An 18,413-nucleotide genomic window follows, 5' to 3' on the forward strand; every position below is an offset into this window, starting at 1 on the left:
ACCCCTGCTCTGGAGTGATGAAACAAAAAGCTCACTTTCATCTCTTGTCAGAGGAAAAAACAAAACAAAATCTTGAAATAAGTTACATAAAATTTGAAAAGCTGTCTACAATACTCTCTTTTTCAAGGCAAGGTATATTATCCAAAAGAATTTTAACAGGCTAATATCCATTTATTAACAAAATATAATTTGCTTGTACTATCATTGATACAATCTAGAGTTCTACCTATTGGATGAAAGGAAAGCAAGTTTTTTTTTTAAATACAAAGATGCTCCAAAAGGAGTTGCATCTGGAAATTAAAGGGCTGGATAGGAGACCATTTAACAATAATAGCAATATTTACGGTTATGAATGGATAGGGCTCCTATTTTCAACTAGTTTGGCAGGTTTCAACAAAACAGGTGCACATAAATTGTAGCATGTTTAGCAAACACTTGGAAATTTGTGAGAAATTAATTTTTTTTATTCAGGAGACTAATAATGATTCAGGTTGCATAAACGTAACCAATAAAGATTTTTCTTTCAAAAAAATCTTTTGCCCATGATTGAAAATCTTCATCGATACAATCACCAGATGTTTAAAAGCAAAAAAGAATCTACAAATCTGTCTAACAGCACATAGGATACAAGGCAAAAAATGTAGTAGGTTTTCATTTTGTTTAGTAAGAATTTGTTCCTTTTTGATATTTTTAACTATGATTAATCCTAAAGAAAATAGTTCCTCATTCCAACATCCTTAGTTTGGAAAGTGCTGTTCAAAACAAAAACCAAAACCTTGGCTTTGTGATAGCTGTAACTGAACAGCAGTGGGTCTATTCAAAAAGAAAAAGGAAAGACATGAGATTGTAGAATTTTTAATTTGAGAACTTTTAAAAAAAGATGACTTTTCAAATTAGCTTACATTGCTTTCTAGATTTATAGTATAACAGATGCCTGCCATTAGTTCTAAAATGGTTTTCTATTTAAGGTGTTGAGCAATTTTTTGACTTTTTTATTATAGGGCAGTTTCACAGTCATGGGCCTCTGAATAAATATTCAGAAAATATATGGGTGTATCCATTTCTTTAGGCTGGATCTCCCACATAATAGGAAATTTCTTAATTTTTAGATTTGGAAAACTTACAAATTTTAAATTTTGTCTTTCAGGAAAATATGACCAAACTCTTTCTAGGTGGAATCTCTTCATAGGCTAAAATAGTTACAACTTCTTTAAGGCTAATATATACAGTATATATTCCTAGTATGTTTCTGGCTAATTATCATTTGGAGAACCAGTTTGGTATAATGGTTAAAGCACCTGACTAGATCCCAGGAAATCATGAGTTCCAACCTTGCCTCAGGCATGAAAGCCAGCTGGTACCTCTCTCAGTCCAACCCACCTCACGATTGTTGTTGTGAGGAACAAGAAGGTGGAAAGAGTGTTAGATGTTTTCTGACTTAAGTAATTTGTACAAATAATAAAGGTGGGATATAAATAAAAAAATTCTGACAGCAAATCTAAGGAATATTCAGAAAATTCCAATAAATCAAATTAGAACAATTAACCAGTGGAACAACTGCCTCCAGAAGCAGTGAATGCTCTAACACTAGAAGTTTTTAAGAAGAGACTGGACAGCCATTTGTCCGAAATAGTGTAGGGTTTCCTGCCTGAGCAGGGGGTTGGACTAGATGACCTCCAAGGTCCCTTCCAACTTTATTATTATAAATATCTCCAAGCCAATATCCTAATTGTTCCTTTAAACTTACTAAAAGTTCTATTGTATACAGCAGGAGTAGGCAACTTCGGCTCTTTTATGACTCATGCTGGCTCAGGAATTCTGGGAGTCGAAGTCCACGAGTCATAAAAGAGCCAAGGTTGCCTATCCCTGGTATAAAGTATACACATATTATCAAGCTTCCCGTTGAAATCTTTTTTTTTTTTTTGCTGGCTTATGCCTCCAAAACAGAAATGATTAAGTTCAAGACACTTCCAGGTGTTTAGTATCCCTGGCCAATTCATGTTTTGGAGAATCCCTAAGTAAAGGTGACATAATCTTCATATGGTAAACAGTTTTTCTGCAAACATAAATGCACTGTTAGGTCACATCCAAGTATGCGCGCCCCCCTCCCCCGCAACAGTGTTTTCTTAGCTGGGGAAAAGACGGTTTCTAATATTCCATCTTGGAAACGATGCTTTTGCCTTGTGATTCCACCTTAAGACTCTGCAATGCAGGCAACAGCAGGTTGCCCTCTGTCCACGGGGCAAGAAGCAGTGAGTTAGTTCTGTGTTGGCAAAATTGCGGCTGTAGTTGGTTCTGCTTCTTTTCTATGGGAGCTGGCCTTTAAATTCTTCTTGACTTTCAGACTTCCTCCGATGAAAAGAGTTGAGCAAACAAACACCCCCAGCAAGGATGTACAGAGAACAGCCTGCCAATCGACCCGGAAATACTTTCCTCTATTTCCGCTCAAACTAGGACTTGAGCTGTTGCGTAATGCTCCGCCCCCTAACGTCAGAGGGGGAAATATAAGAGGGACAAACATAGAGATAATAAATTAGATTAGCAACAATTCCGTAGTTTAACTGCTACTTTGTCGGCCAGGACATCCTCATTTTCTATTCCTGCTATCGGTACAGTACGTCGTCATTCACTCGCGAAGAAACCATTGAAGCAGTTCAGTGTTATTTTTTTTTTAATTTGGCATCTTGAAAATGCGTGGCCTTCAACTCTCAGAATTCCCCAGGCAATAACTGACTAGTAGATTCTGAGAATTGAAGTCCACACATCTTCAAGTTGCCAAGTTGATAAACACTGAGCTCGGCGATCTTTTCTCCCATTTGAAGGGTACCTACGCCATTTATTTAGGTTGCCGATAGTTCTAAAGCAGTGTTTCTCAACCTTGACAATTTTAAGGCATGTGGACTTCAACTCCCAGAATTCCACAGCCAGCAATGCTGGCTGTGGAATTCTGGGAGTTGAAGTCCACATGCCTTAAAATTGTCAAGGTTGAGAAACACTGTAAAAGGGTTTCAATTCGTAAAACATTGCCGCCCTCGCGTTCAGAATGCCAAGCGGATTGAGACAGATTCATTTGAGGAATAGCTATCAAAGGGCAACACAATAGAACAGCTCAGTTACACGTCACACTTTCACTACTGTATTTTTAGACCCAAGACTAGATCCAATTCCACAATCTTTTGAATAGAGCAGTTTCACCTTGTTGCAAAAATTTTCTTTGGTTTCGGTGGACAAACGAGTGGAATTAAAACACTATGTACTTAAAAGTCTGAGATTTCGGCGTGTCCGATATAAAGTTCCTCAAATGACGGTTTCCCTTGCAGGATACAGCAACCATGGGCATTGCACAACTGTTCCTAGGTTTCGTTTACGAACTTTATCTAATTTAAGCAAAAGAGAGAATGGGAAGATGTAAGATTACTAAGCAACATGACGACAAAATCCTTACGCTCGAAAACTTTTGTGTATTACCAACTGGAAATCGAAAAAACAGCATGTACCCTTCCTGTTTCAGATGATTTTTTTCTCAGAATCTGAAGTCATCAAATTATGGACAATTCACAACAACCAAACATCCGTTTTTGGCTCTGAGGCACTGATTTTTTAAAATGTTATTTGATTTTGATTTTTTTTAACATATATTTATATTTTCTCTACCATCCAAAACTATATTCAAGTCATGGAACACAACAGCCTGAATGAAGAAACTGGTAAAAATCAGTTCAGATTTATTTGTTGTTATATTTAGTTGTATTAAAATGTGGATTCAGGGGACATAACATAAATCTACCTATTTTTATATATTAGATCTGTCTAGAAACAATTAAATCATAGAAAATCTCCATTTGCATAGACTGAGAAATAACAATGAATTCAACAATTTGCTGTACCCCAATAGAAAAATAAGGATCTGAAGCATAAATCTTAAGGATGGGATTAAAGCAGGGATTTTAATAGATTGCCAGGATGCATCTAAAATATAGAATCATAGACATTGAATGAGTCTCACATTTTCTTTCTTGGAATCTACTGTTGGTTCTGTGACGTCTGTCTATATGATGTGGTTTAAGTGGAATCTGAAGAAATCAAGAGGATCCATGCTTTGGATCCATATTTTTGCATCCTCATAGCTCCAAACTTATTGGATCTATGAATGTCCAGTAATAATTTATTCTCTATAAAACATCTTATGTGATGTTAGATGAGTTACAATTGAATACTATGTAAAAATCATAAAGATCCATACTGACCTTATTTTTGGTCCAGATCCAATTAAGCCTCTTTTGGAAGAAATGAGTATCATACTATTGCAACAAAAATCCCAGCCTTCTGATGTTCAGTTCAGAAACTTATTTTTGGATTTTGATGTTCAGTTCCCAATTCATTCAAATAGAGTGGTTCAAATTCAAATTTATGGCTCACTCTATTGTCTAGATTTAAGAGAGAAACTTAACTTTTATTGTTATTAGTTATCTCTTTTAGGCTCCAATACAATTGCAGAAAGACTGCAAAAATTATATTCTCCAACTACTCTGATTTTGGGGACTGTAAAGATCTGCCTCAACTAGATCTCCCAAGAAAGCAGAACTCTGGAAACAGGCATCGTTTCAAAATGAACTTTTATTGAGAGTTAGTGATAGCAGGAAGGCAAATCAAGGTCTAAAGAGTTTGGGCATGAAAGGTTAGTTACATCAAAAAGCCTATTCAGGTCTCCTCCCCACAGTGTCCAACCGTCTGTTTGAAATTTAGCCAATCCATAGGTACTAGGTTGTTTTGGGAACTTAGTGACTTAGTGCCATTTTCAAGGTCTCTCTCGGTTTCGTTTCCCAATAGTCCCAGACTCCGCCATCTGGAGATAAGACAGATGTTTTCATGCCACATTCCTTTCACATGGAGGGAGTTAAAGTAGAGCAAGGCAAATGCATCCCCGAAACAAGCCCCCCTTCCAACAGAATGGCAGGCCCCCAAAATGAATACATACGCATAAGCAATAAACAGTAGGCAAATCAATTTGAGGCGTCCTGACAGGGACAGAAAATAGTTTGGGGGTGGAGCAAATGTTGTCATCGCACTCATGGTGCCTGTGATCCTGATCAAACTACTTTTGAATTTAAAATAACCAAGTCTTGAGATTCTACTTGTAATGACCACTCCTGTATACATGAGACACCTCTTGGTTCCTTGAGTCATCTACAGCTAAATGTTGTTTACTCATGGGATAGTAGAGTCAAATAGGTTATGAAAATATGTACATATTGTGAGTTTGGATCCTAGATCTTCTTTCTTGGCCTCTGTTGTGACTGATTTTCCCTCTTCCACCTTCAAAAGGTTGAGTGGGTGGAATATGTGAGTTCAGATCTCCTGTTTCCCAACCATGTGTCCTGATAGAGGTTATCTGACTGAACATCTCTTGTCACTCTTATTGGCTGTCCTTGTTTCTCCTTTTGGCTGTTTAGGAAAAATAAACATTTGAGCTGTCAACACTGCTAACATCAAATGTTCTTGCTTTGACAACAGATGGAAATGCAGCCATTTTTCTCTATTGCTTTTAGAGTTAGTTGATGCTGGGAGGGGGAATGTGGATGAGAGTCCAGCTGGTCATAACAATAATAACTCAGCCATGGGAACCCAAGGTCATTGGGCCCAGAGTTGGCTGGAGAGCTGGGGAGAAAGCCCACGCTTCAAGTTAATTGGGGGATGTGATTTATGACTGTTTATTGGAGGAGAGAATTCTGCTTTGTTACTTTGTATCCAGGGGAGGAGAATTTAGTTTTTGGTTTCAACGATGTAATGCCGATACTTTGTTTCTCGAATAAAAGATTCTTTAAGGTAAACAATGCTTCAAAGTTCTTTTGAAGAGTTTCATCTGTCGGAACCATGACATAAGCCTTAATTTGTGTATTTTTTATAGGTAACTAGTTTAGAGAACTAAAAATAAATATTCCATTTTTCAAAACTATTGCTTTATAAGAAAATATTTTCTTTAGTACCATTGTCAATATTGTATCCTTAGGCTACTGTATATTAAAGGGGCTTTTATTATTATATCTGGACAAGATACTGCTTATAGAAAAACTTAACACAGTTTGAAACAAGTATAAGCTTCTTTAGTTGGAAGCAGTTTCATCAATAGCTTTATTTGCAGCATAATCCTAAAAGCATATGGATGAAAATACACTTGCAATGTTAGACTGGGTGAGAAAAAATCTGATAGCAGTAGGTGGCAGCAAAGAGGTAGCATGTTCTGTGCCTCTGTTGCTATCCAGCAGTTGTCTGGATTTATGCAGCCCAGGTATTATTGCCTTACCATGTAGAGAAGGTTTGTTTTATCATTGACCAAATTAAACAAAAAATACATTGAACCGACAATTACATGGCAAATCAAGCATAAAGCATATACATCTTGTGCAACAGAACATACTAGTATATGTAGGTCAGATATTTTTGAGAGCCCCAGAGTATTAAGATACTGTAATAATTCCTCAGAAACTTGCAAGACATTCTAATTGTCCAGTTAGATAGAATAATGGAAGCCTTTTTCTTTCTATCTTTCTTTTTTCTTTTTACAAATAGAGATATATAATCCAGCATTTTCAGTAATTTATTACGTAAGTGCTGGGTTCTAGCATTTAAAAGAGTTTAATGTCATTGTTCTGACATAGCCATATACATTTTCCAGATTCCTTCTGCACTTAAAGATTAAATTGCTCGTATTATCTAGTTAGGAGAAATTCTCTTCCAAATGCAGAAAGTTTTTTATCTCTTTTTATGTAGAAAAGGAGGCATCACTTTTTTTAAAGAAAGTGATTGAAAAACATGTCCATGTTTATCTCTTACTGTTATCTCTTATTTGAAACTCTTCTCCCTTTAGTGAATGCTGACTATTTAATCTCTGTGATTCTTTGCTTCCTGGAGAAGTCATAATTTCACACTTCAGAAGTTGCTTTCTGACTATTATTGGAACACATCCAGTTTCTAACTTTAACAGTTCAATCTTTTTGTTAATAAATGGAATGAGAAGTCAAATAAGGAATATTTATTTTTATTTTGTGATTAGATCTTTTATCTATTTATATTTATAAGTAAGGCAACAAACATTCGTAATACTCCTTCCCCCTCCTATTTTCCTCATAACAACAACCTTGTGAGGTGGGTATGTGCTATTGTTTTTAAGAATTTTGTTTGTATTCATTCAAATAAGAAGTTTTTGTAAATACTACACATCTGAGATTCATAAAGCCTCATCCCAAGAACTTTAGCCTTGAACAATTTAATTGCTGCAGAGACAAAGTTGTTTCCCCATATCCTTTACACTGCAGTTGGTATTGCCTATTGGGGGGGGGGGGCAGAAACCTTGCTAGTTATGAATGGACAGAATAGAATTTCACTCGCATGTAGTTTGGGAACTTAAAGAAAAAGTATTAGAAACAAATGACATACACAAATGTAAGCTGAAAGACTGTTTACTGTTCTATCATCTTGGTAAATCTGCTGAATGTACAGATTAAGGCAAATTCTTAGCTCTGATATTTTTAAGTAGAAAAGTACAGTTTCTATCAAAATTCCTACTGAAAGCAAAATTTACAGTTTTAATCGTGTTTGATGGGCTTGCTTCCGAATTGTGGCAAAACCTTTAACTGATCAACTCAATTTTCCTGCAGTCTTTAACACGACAGATGTCAAAGCATTATTTCTATAGCTGTTTAAAAATAGAAATGATTAGTTCACAAATTTCTTCATGTTTTAGAAGAAGCCTTATACTTCAGACCAGATACAGTTTCACAATATTATGTTTGATAAGAGTGACAGACTGTCCTCTTGGAAACCAAACCACAGTTCTGCAAATATGTATTGAACTACTCAGGAGAAAAAGAAACACCGGTCCTCATTTTTAAAATATGGTTACAGTATATGCATCAATCTTATTAAATAAAGACCAAAAAAACTGTACTAATTCTGAACACTTCCGTACTATATGTCTGGAAGTTGAGTCATGGCAAATGGACTTTTCTTTTTTGAAATAGTTTGAAATGTTTCACTGCTTATCCAAGTATCTTCTTCAGTCTTCTTCTTCCCTAATATATGTGATTCTTAAACCAAACTTACTCTTTTGATAAACCTACTTGATATAACCATCTTTTCCAAAAACATGTCTATCGGACATAACCATCTTCTTACTGCTGAAGTCTGAATAACCAATTTCAAAAATGCTTAAAAATCATTTTTAAAAATATGGTTTGACATTTTAGAAAGCTAGATATTAATACATAATTAAATAAAAAACATCACTTACTCTAAAACCAGCAAGAGATTTATTTTCTATTTTGTGTTAAAATCACATGCATAATTATAGAATATTTTATCATTAAAAAAATACTTTACAAACATGACAGTTTACCTGCAACTGCTATAAAATTTCTTGAAATATATATAAAAGTTGCTTTCAATAAAATAATAATAAAGCAACTATTTTAAAAAAAGATTGTTATCCATATTTTTACTGATGCTCTGCATCGGAAAATAATGCATATATACACTGATTAAATGATCAACCTAACAGTTAGTTTAAAAGAAGTCAGATCCACTGCATATGCAATTGAAAATAATGCATAAAATAAAGATATGAATAAAACTCACTACAGGTCTGCATGTGATGGTACTGCTGAATATCTGAAAAGTCACAATGTCAGGTTACAGTTGGTGAATGCTATGTTCTGCTTTCGAAGAGCCTGTAAACCTGGATGTCAGCATTTTTTTTGTAGATTATGTATAATCACTGATAGTAATTCATAATTCATATTTTTACTAATCAGTAGGATTTAGAGAATATGGATCATTTAATTTCAACTCCCAGTCAATTTATATAACAATTAAAATAATTAGCTTTAAGTATTTTGGTCACTGTTGTCATTCTGGAATATTGCCCCATAAGGATCACTGTTGATGCGCTTATAAACAAAATGGAAGACCTGAGGCTGTGGCCGACTGTGCAGTTCAGCTTTGATTTTTTGGGGATAGGTATCTTCTGTCAGTTGCTGCCAAGTGTCATCAATAAAAAGAAACAGGCTAAAGTTCTCAGGAGTGTCCACTTTAAACTTCTCAGCACAGAGCTGGCAAACATCTTCTGTAGTAATATATGGCCTCACTAGCAATGTTTTTCCTGTGCAGCCACTGTTGATTTCCTGAAATGCAACTCGTAGGTAGTTCTGGGGAGTGGAAAAATATATGGAAAAAATTAAAATATACATTCGGGAGCAAAGCATTCAATGCTGCATCTTGTACCAGTACAAACAAATTATTATTATTATTGTTGTTGTTGTTGTTGTTGTTGTTATTATTATTATTATTATTATTATTATTATTATTATTATGGATCATCGCAGTCAGCCAGATGTTCAGACTGGATTTGGCATTTTGTCTACCTATTGAGTCCTTACCCAGGATCTGGGATAAGCAGATGTGGGATGTTATTACAGGTATCGTCGCAGGATGGAAGCAGTTCCTAGTAAGGCCGCCTTATTATTATAATTATTATTACTACTACTACTACTATTCACATAAAAAGGAAGGTATTGTTCAGAATGGTGTTGCATAAAATTAATATGCAAATGGTATTGCAAAGATTCCGAGGGAACATACGATGGATTCAGAGAAAAACAGAGGAGGAAGGAAGGAGTTGATAAAGAAGGGAGGAAAGAAATGCAACGTATGCATGCTGGAATACAATTTGTCCTTGTACTACAGGTAATCCTCACTTAACAGCCGTAAGTGGGACTAAAATTTTCATTGCTGAGCAATGCGGGAAATAAGAGAAAAAGCACATGATTTCACCACTTAATAACGGCAGTTGATCACACACATTTCCTGTATGTTTTTTGTTAGTTGAATGAAATCTTTCTCCCCATTGTTAATTCTAAATGTAATTGATACATTGCATTTGACTTTTTCAAAGGAAGTTAGTTGCTTAACTAACATCTGCCAGGGGAAATCATACGTACGGTGCTATGCACTCTATAACACCAGTCTTCTACCTGGATACAGAAAAATCATTTCCTGGAAAACATAAACGATACCTGAAAATCGTCAACAGATGGGATCGTTCTGTTTGTTGTTCTCCGCTTATGCCACTGCCTGAGAGTATTTCTGGCCTCCGAACACAACAGTCGGGCTGCTTGCTCTTCTTGGAAATTTTTAATTAAGGACAGTGCTCCATATGCACTTGTCAAATAGTAGCCGCCTGTGAAAATTACAAGGAGAGGGATTATTATTAATGAGTTGGTTATATGTGAAGGAATAAATCAAAACCATATCCATAATGTCCATGGTGTATTAATTTGAAAGAAAAAGGTAAAATAGTTTAGCAGTTATTTGGAAACCTGTCAAGAGTCCTGAGTTTTCTCAGAAACTTGTTAGGGATTCCCAATGAGGAGGTCCAGTCCTCCTTAATGGCTATTTATCTATCACGTTTTCCATTATAGCACTCCATTGTAAAAAATAATACTATATTATTCATTTAGTGAAGTTCAAGAGATCTGGTTGAAATGTCATGAATACCGAAGGTACATGTTTACATCTCAAGAATTTTCTGCAAAGGAGAGAGGTTCTGCAGTGGAAGTGCTTATATAGAAAAAGATGTCTGTAAAAAGGAAGCTTCAAAATAATTATGCCAATGGTGAATTAAACTTTTCTGCTCCTTTAGTTTCTATCTTCATCTATTATTAGCCCTGCACAAATATAGCAGATAAATCAGAAGCTTTACATTATCATTTAAAAGCAGGGATGAGTAATTGAGAACCTGTGACCTACATAAAGTCCCTGGCAGAGTACGGTGGGATCTTGCTTTTCACTTGATCAGTTTGAATTCCATTAGGAGTAAGTCCAGATTCATCTAGTGCAGGGGTAGACAACCTTGGTTCAGGAATTCTGGGAGTTGAAGTCCACGAGTCATAAAACAGCCAAGGTTGCCTATCCCTGATCTAGTGATTAAGATGCTGGACTAGGAATGGTGGACCTTGAGCTCTAAGTCTCGCCCTCAGCGAGAAAGGTACCTGGCTAACTTTGTGATGGTCACTCCCTCTAAGCCAGCGGTTCTCAACCTATGGGTCGCGACCCCATTTGGGGTTGATCGACCATTTCATGGGGTCGCTAAGCAAGGCTGTCCGCCATTTTTTTCCCCTTTTCCGGCGGGTGCCTTACCTCCCTTGGGCTGGGCCAGCTGGTGGCCCAGCCGGTGGTCGGCCTGCTCCGTCTCTGCCGCTTGCCAGCTATGCCTCGGCCGGCGCAGGGGGCGGCACCATGCATGCGCGGCGCTCCTGGGCAGGGAAAGTCCTCAACTTACGACCGGTTGGGTAGTCCTCGACTTACGACCGGTTTAGTCCTCGACTTACGACCGGTTTAGTCCTCGACTTACGACCGGTTTAGTCCTCGACTTACGACCGGTTGGGGGGGGTCGCGGCATTAAAAAGGTTGAGAACCACTGCTCTAAGCCCTAGGAAGAAGGCAACAGCACTTCTCAAACTGTTGTCTATAAAACTGAATGGACTTGTCTACGGCCGTAGCATTTTTAAAGACTATTTCAAAGGCAAAAAGGAAAAAAAAGGGGGAGGGAGTAAAGGAGATGAGTCAGATCTTTTCTTTCTAATGAAAAAGATTTAAAATAACTGCATGTCAATTGCCCATGGGAACAAAACATAGCAATCTGTGTGAGAGAATATACATGTGCAAGAGTAATGTACCCATCTGCATATGTGCTATTGTATGCAACCACACATATATTTGTGTATAGCTGAAGGTGGAATTATCAAGTGACTGGAATTTTGGAACAGTTCTCTCAGCCCCTCTAAGCGTGGCGCTCTTTCACAAGAAAGGGACTTATGCCCACCTCCCCTGCCACCAAGGTTTTGGGAAAGAGAAAGCCTGATGTTGTTTGGTGGCCTAGTAAATATCAGCATCCAGTCTCTTGGCAAGCAGCTGAGTCGAAGTTGTTTTTGTTTTCTCTTGGAAAGGGAAGTTTCTTTCCAGAATTAACAGCTTCGGCATTCTTTTGTTTCCAGCTGTCTTGGGATTGGAGGGAAAGAGTCTCTGGAATGTTTCTCTGTTCCAGACTCATGCTGGATCAAATCAGTGAAAACATAGAAATCTAAAGAAATAGTTCTTTAGAATGGAAAACATACCCTAGGCCCTATTTAAAATTCAAACATCTTCTGAAAATGCTTGCAATCACTTTGAATGCCACTTACTCCCAATAGAAGAGTCAACAGAAATTTATAGGGAACAGACACATTTATATGTTTTTCTCCTAGAGGTTATACACACGCTAAGACAAATACAGTTTTGGCTACATTAATGCAGACTGGAAAGAGCCACTACTCATGTTTCTTTCTCACAACATGCCTTTTCTGACAAAATCATTGACCAATATATCTAAAGCAGGGGTAGTCAACCTTGGCTCTTTTATGACTCGTGGACTTCAACTCCCAGAATTCCTGAGCCAGCTAAGCTGGCTCAGGAATTCTGGGAATTGAAGTCCCCGAGTCATAAAAGAGCCAAGGTTGACTACCCCTGATCTAAAGGGTAATATACAAAAAGCTGAAAAAGCAGTAATAGAAATAGCAGCCCCACTATTGGATGACACAAATACAATGCACTGATTCAAAGACCCAGCTATGAATTAGATCATCCTAAGTTAGAAACCTCTCTTTGCCATTTCTCTTAGCCCTCCTTTTCACTTTAAAGCAGCTATATCTTTTCCTGAGATCAGGGTATCCAAATCAAGTACTAAATCAATAGAATCTGCATGCAGGCTGGAGAAAATCTCTGCACAGGGCCAGTTGTGTTAATATGCAAAAATTCACTCAGGGAATACAATAATGCCTGTGGCAGGGCTGCAAGAATATGAATGCAGCACACTGGGGAGGCAGAACATTTGTGTGACCTGCATGGAGTCCACCTGCATTGGAGAGGGTAGGAAGAATCTCTGCATGGGATATGAAAAATTGGCTCAGGTTACTTGTGGGACTACCTCTTCCAAAGGTATCTGCTCATCCACTAGGCTAGATAGGGTAGGTATGTTCCAGGTCCCCCCTTCAATGTTGCCATCTAATGGGACCTTTTCAGTGGCTTTCCCAGGTCTTTGGAACAGTCTCCCACCAGAAATCAGTGGGATCCCTACTTTTTAGCCTCTGCAATGGCTATGAAGACCTAGCTTTCCCCCAAGCATTGGTCTAGAATGGGAGGTTGAGTTGCGAGGTTTGGTCTAGCTCTGGTGGGGGGGGGGAGAAAAGATGTTTTTAATTATATTTTATGAATTGCTGAGAGCTAACTAGGGTCATTGTATGAGGTAGGTGGCCATATAAGTCCTGTAAATAAATAAAAGTCTTGAAAAGATAAAGAATACTGGAACTGAGAAAAAAAGAATAACAAGGAATGCTTCTTTAATGAATGCGTTTTGATATCTGTCCTACTTATATTTTTACAATTATCTCTCTTGAACAAGTTTGAGGTTTCTAATGCAAACTTTTGATTAGTGGAATGCAAATATTAGTGGACTCTCTTTACTGCTGTTGTCCACTGAACAAATCCACGTTGGTGGATTTTGCAAACATGCTCCTATCCATGCTAATGTTATTTTACATCGTAAGCTAAAATACTCCAAACTGTTACAAAGATTGTTAATCTGATGCATATGTCCTTTTTAATTCACTTGAATTCTACCATTTATTCTAAAATTTTGAAAAATTAACACAATTTTGTACTAAAAGGGAAAAGATGGGATACTGGTAGGCAAAGGCACAGAAAAAGAATCACTTCCTTTAAGCAAGCAAATGCAAATAGGCCTCTTATATATAAAAGTTATAAAATTATCCATTGTTTTAAACTGTTCCTCAACAATGAACCCTCTTAATCTAATATGTACACTCTCTATTATTTCTATAGGCAAGGAAATATTTTTCTTCTGCGTTATAGATCAACAAATGTTTTAGAGAAGCATATTAATTAATGGAAATACATTTATTTATTTAGCATACGGCATAACATACATGGACCTGCAATGTATATTAACATTTAATCTAGATTAGTAAAACACAATAAAATATAAATATTAAAAAAGATCTATGTTCAAATACCAATGACTAGACCAGGTATGTCAAACTGCCGGCCCATGGGCCGGATGCGTCATGCCGAAACTGCACCTACCCTATTGCCGGCATTGGGGAAAAAGTCCCAATATGTCCCGCCATCATGTGATGTTGCGAGTTTACATGCCTAGTCTAGACCATTACCATAGCAACTGATGGCAGCCAGATTAATCTGTAGACTTTCCAGGCTCTCAAAATGGAAATACAAATCTGAAGTAATCCACTTTTATAATGCAGGATTATTTTTAACTGACATTCAAAAACATAAACATGAAAAAGCCCTTTTCCATATTAGTGGAATGCAACAAGAGAGACTTTTCAGAAACATAATTAGATATCACAAGAAGTATAGCTTGTTTGCTTTGTTGTGAGGAAAGTCACGCTGAATCAGACTTGTTGTTCAAGCAATAAGCGTTAACATACTGTAGCTATTATAATCTAACAGGCTAACAGATTTTCCAGTTTCCAAGTTGCATATACAGACACATAGACACATACTTCATTGATTAAAAAATGCCCTCTTTTTACTTTTCATAACAACTGGGAAAAAGACTTTTAATTTCCTTTAGTTTGGTTATCTTTTGTTTTGTTTTGTAGGACTCATTTGATAAGCAGTTGGTAACAAGTTAGGAGCCTTGGCATACTTTTCAAGTTTCTCTATTCAGACATACTATCAGTAATCACATTCCTGGGAGAAAAGTCATCATCCTTAAAGTTTCAAGGACATTACCTTCTCCATGCAACAAGGATGGGTCCAGCAGTTCCATCATATACTCAATTTCAACATCTAACTCCAGCATGTCACACTGAGCCACAACATAGGTCAACACTGGCAAAAAGTCATCAGCCCCATACATTCTCCCTAGGGAAAGGATAGGAAATGTAGAGAGGCAGAACTCAAACAACAGTAGAATTAATTGCTAGATCTTTTTGCTGTTCTCCATTTATAAAGCTGTACTTTCCATTTTCATTTTTATCCATGACAAGCATTCAGATGCTTACAATATAGTCTGAGGTTGAATATAGTCTGAGGTTTATAGGAACTCATGGAGCTTTTGGATGCAGTCTTAACTTTGCTTATAGAATAGGAATTTATTCTAATATCATTTAGATCAGGGGTCTTCAAACTTGGCCCTTATGACTTGTGGACTTCAACTCCCAGAATTCCTCAGCCAGACACCTGATTTAGATGATCTCAGTAGCTGTGTCTCAACAGAATTCCTTAAGGAATGGAAGCAGGATGTAATACAGAACCAATACACTAAGAACAAATAGCTCCAACATTTAAACAAATTATCTCCTATTCACATATTGAATCAAACCACTGGTGTAACAGTCCATACAAATTTGACAACCTGATATTGTAAGGCTCCTGATTAGCTTTATGGTCTTCTATTAATTACCTCTTCATGTTATTGGAGATGTATGAAAGTAGATTTCAAAATCACCAATTCATGATTTTAATGCTTTATTTTTGCTGATAGCAACAACACTTTTATTATTTAGGATTTTTTGACTGGTAAAAGGAATTGTATGTCTGGAAACATTTGATTAAAAAACCCTACATTTTCTTATATAAAAGAATTTCATTCATCCATCCATGTTAGTAAATGTCCTCAAAAGTTTTCAAATAATTGAACTCCACAACACAATTCTTGCACTATCAGAACTTGAAGATTATTGTTTATATTGAGAAAAATGGGTCAGTTGGAGACTAGCTGGCTAAGATAAAGATGTTATATCACACATGGAGATACCAGAAAATTAAGCTATTATTAATCATCCAGTATAAAAATAGTTGACTTTTGCATTAAGCACTTTATAACAGCCTTCAATATATAATACCACCACATCAACAATTACAGTGGTGTTTATTGAATGAATATCTTTTTCAGCAGTGAATATAGAGGTGGGAGCACAACTGCAATTTCCAAAGAAACACAGAATATTCCATATGTTTATTTTGCTATTTTGACTTTCAAAAAAAATATTTTGTTGCTTAAAACCAATGTGAGTTGGCACCAATATGAGGAGCCTTTCTTATACGATAGTGACACATCATTTAAATTCAGACCAATAAGCATCACTATAATTACCTCTACAAAGTATTCACAAAAGGAAATCTGAAGCATGGGTAATGGAAACTAAAATTCTTATTTTTTTTCTCCAACACATTCAACATACCTAGACCCATTCTTACAGAAATCTGATATAGTCTGAACTGCACCAAGATTTGGAAAAAATATGTCACCTTACCTCATCTGCAGCCAAGATTTAGACTGTCTAAAATATTGTAAGTGTATGATATTAAAATACACCAGAAGTAAAGGAAATGTGAAATTCTTTTGGCAGATGAAATGGTTCTCATTTTACGGAAACATCTCTGAACAGCTTATAACACTTTAGCCAAATGTCACATTTACCTGAATTGTTTTCCATCACAGTGTAAATCAGTTTGCACACTCTTAGTAGCAACATAACTTTCTTTTCAGGAGAGTACATTTTCTGCATTGCCATGAATTTAACTTTAATCTTTTCAACATCTACAAAATCTGGTGTTGGAACGAAAACACCCAGCTCCTGAGGGTTTCGCTGTCGGACAAGTTGAAGATTCTCTTTCAACTGCTTCCATGAGCCATCAGCTGTATGAAATTCTTTCAACATCATCTCGACGTGGTCCTTGAGGGGTTTCAAGATGCATTTATGCATGGCCTTCTCTAACACCACATCTAAAAAAAAGACAAACAAGCTAAGAACACTACCTGGCAAAGAAGCTGATTTTTGTTTCCCCACAAAAAAAAAAAAAAGAAAAAATGTAATTTCTTCATCCAGGAAAATTATTTCATTAAATTTCTAAAACAATTTTCATGTTAAAAACAGTGTTCCAACTACTTTTCAACAGGAAAAAAGGCAATTGTCATCTTTGTTCATGTTAATTAGGAAAGACAAAACTGTAAAATAAAAATCTGTTTGTTATATGACACAGATTTTCCTGAATCCCAGCACTACAGATGTTTAATCAATCTAAATATTTTCTTCAGAATGAAGCTCTCAAAGGAGAAATCATACTTCTGTCTTAGATATCTTCTTCAAAATTTTCAGTTTCAGAGAGAAAACAAAACTACTTCCATTCGGAAGAAAAATTCTCCTGGCTGACTTACTGGTAGTAATATATAAAGATTTAAATCCTCAGCTAAAATATAATCAACTGGGAAACTTCTGCATCTGAAGCATTAAAGCTCTATAAGTATAACAATCCAGACTTAATATATTTTGTCAACCTTGCCTTGCAAGCCTGTGAGAAATTCTTAATTACTTTACTATAAAATTAAGTGGTTTCTCACGATCATTGTGTATCCTACCTTTGTGTTATCTGCAAATTTGATCAGCATTTCCTCCATCCCTTCATCTAACTAATTAATAAAAATGCTGATGAGTACAGGTCCTAAGAATGAACCTTGTGACAGCCCACTCGATACCTCTCTCCAGTTTTAATGAGGGATCATTACTGAGTGCTTTCTGAAAATTACCTTTAAGCCAGGTATTCATCCACTTCATTGTCAGGCCATTCAGACTACATTTAACTACATTGCTAAATCAGAATACTATGGAGTACTTAGTCAAATGCTTTACTGAAAGTAAGATATACTTGTAGCAGCCTAAAAATATACTAACATTACAGTAGTTTAGCAAGGCTTGTCCTTCACAGATGTCATTACTTGTAGTTCTTCACTACTACATTGTTTTCAGAATGTTGGGATTTGCTCTGTAGTTTCCCAAATCCTCCTTTTTCTCCTTTCTGAAGCTAGGGACACTTAACCTCATTCAGACTGAATGAGGACATATTGGACAGACGATTTAAACTCTCTGGACACAAGATTTACATTTATTCAGAGTTAGAGATATAGCATGGCCATCTATCTATCAATCCAATTGATTAATTCTGCCCTTTGATTTTGTTTGTCATAACATAATACTTAACTAGAAAAGTAGATACTCCATAAAAGACTGGTCCTTATTTTGGGCTCCAGGAACTATATTCAATCCAGTTTGGAAAACACCTAATTTAAATCTTATCCTTAACATTAATTGCTACATTATATTTCCACTTGTAACATTTGCTTATTTTCTTGCTCTCTTCACACAGAAAATATCCTGAAGTCACTGACAGTTGAGCAGCCAATACATTGGTTATTATTATAGTTGGTTGCATGGTCAGTAAGATGTTCAGACTGGATTTGGCATTTTTATCCACCCATTGAGTCCTTTCCAAGGAAC

At 36.3% G+C, this 18,413-nt stretch overlaps 1 protein-coding gene across 5 annotated transcripts in view; it reads right to left on the reverse strand.

Moving 5' to 3' along the window:
* Positions 1-7,023: 7,023 nt before the first annotated feature.
* Positions 7,024-18,413, reverse strand: part of RIN2 (Ras and Rab interactor 2) — a 77,072-nt gene continuing 65,682 nt past the window's right edge. For all 5 annotated transcript variants that reach the window (XM_039325986.1, XM_039325988.1, XM_039325989.1 and 2 more), the window contains 4 exons: positions 16,559-16,864; positions 14,866-14,997; positions 10,071-10,234; positions 7,024-9,203 (listed from right to left, as the gene is read on the reverse strand). In XM_039325986.1, the coding sequence (XP_039181920.1) occupies positions 8,883-9,203; positions 10,071-10,234; positions 14,866-14,997; positions 16,559-16,864 (923 nt within the window). In that variant the 3' untranslated portion in view covers positions 7,024-8,882. The remainder of the gene's footprint in view (positions 9,204-10,070; positions 10,235-14,865; positions 14,998-16,558; positions 16,865-18,413) is intronic.

Source organism: Crotalus tigris, unplaced genomic scaffold (assembly GCF_016545835.1).
Source record: "Crotalus tigris isolate CLP2741 ecotype Arizona unplaced genomic scaffold, ASM1654583v1 scf7180000024339.11422700, whole genome shotgun sequence".
Lineage (NCBI taxonomy): Eukaryota > Metazoa > Chordata > Lepidosauria > Squamata > Viperidae > Crotalus > Crotalus tigris.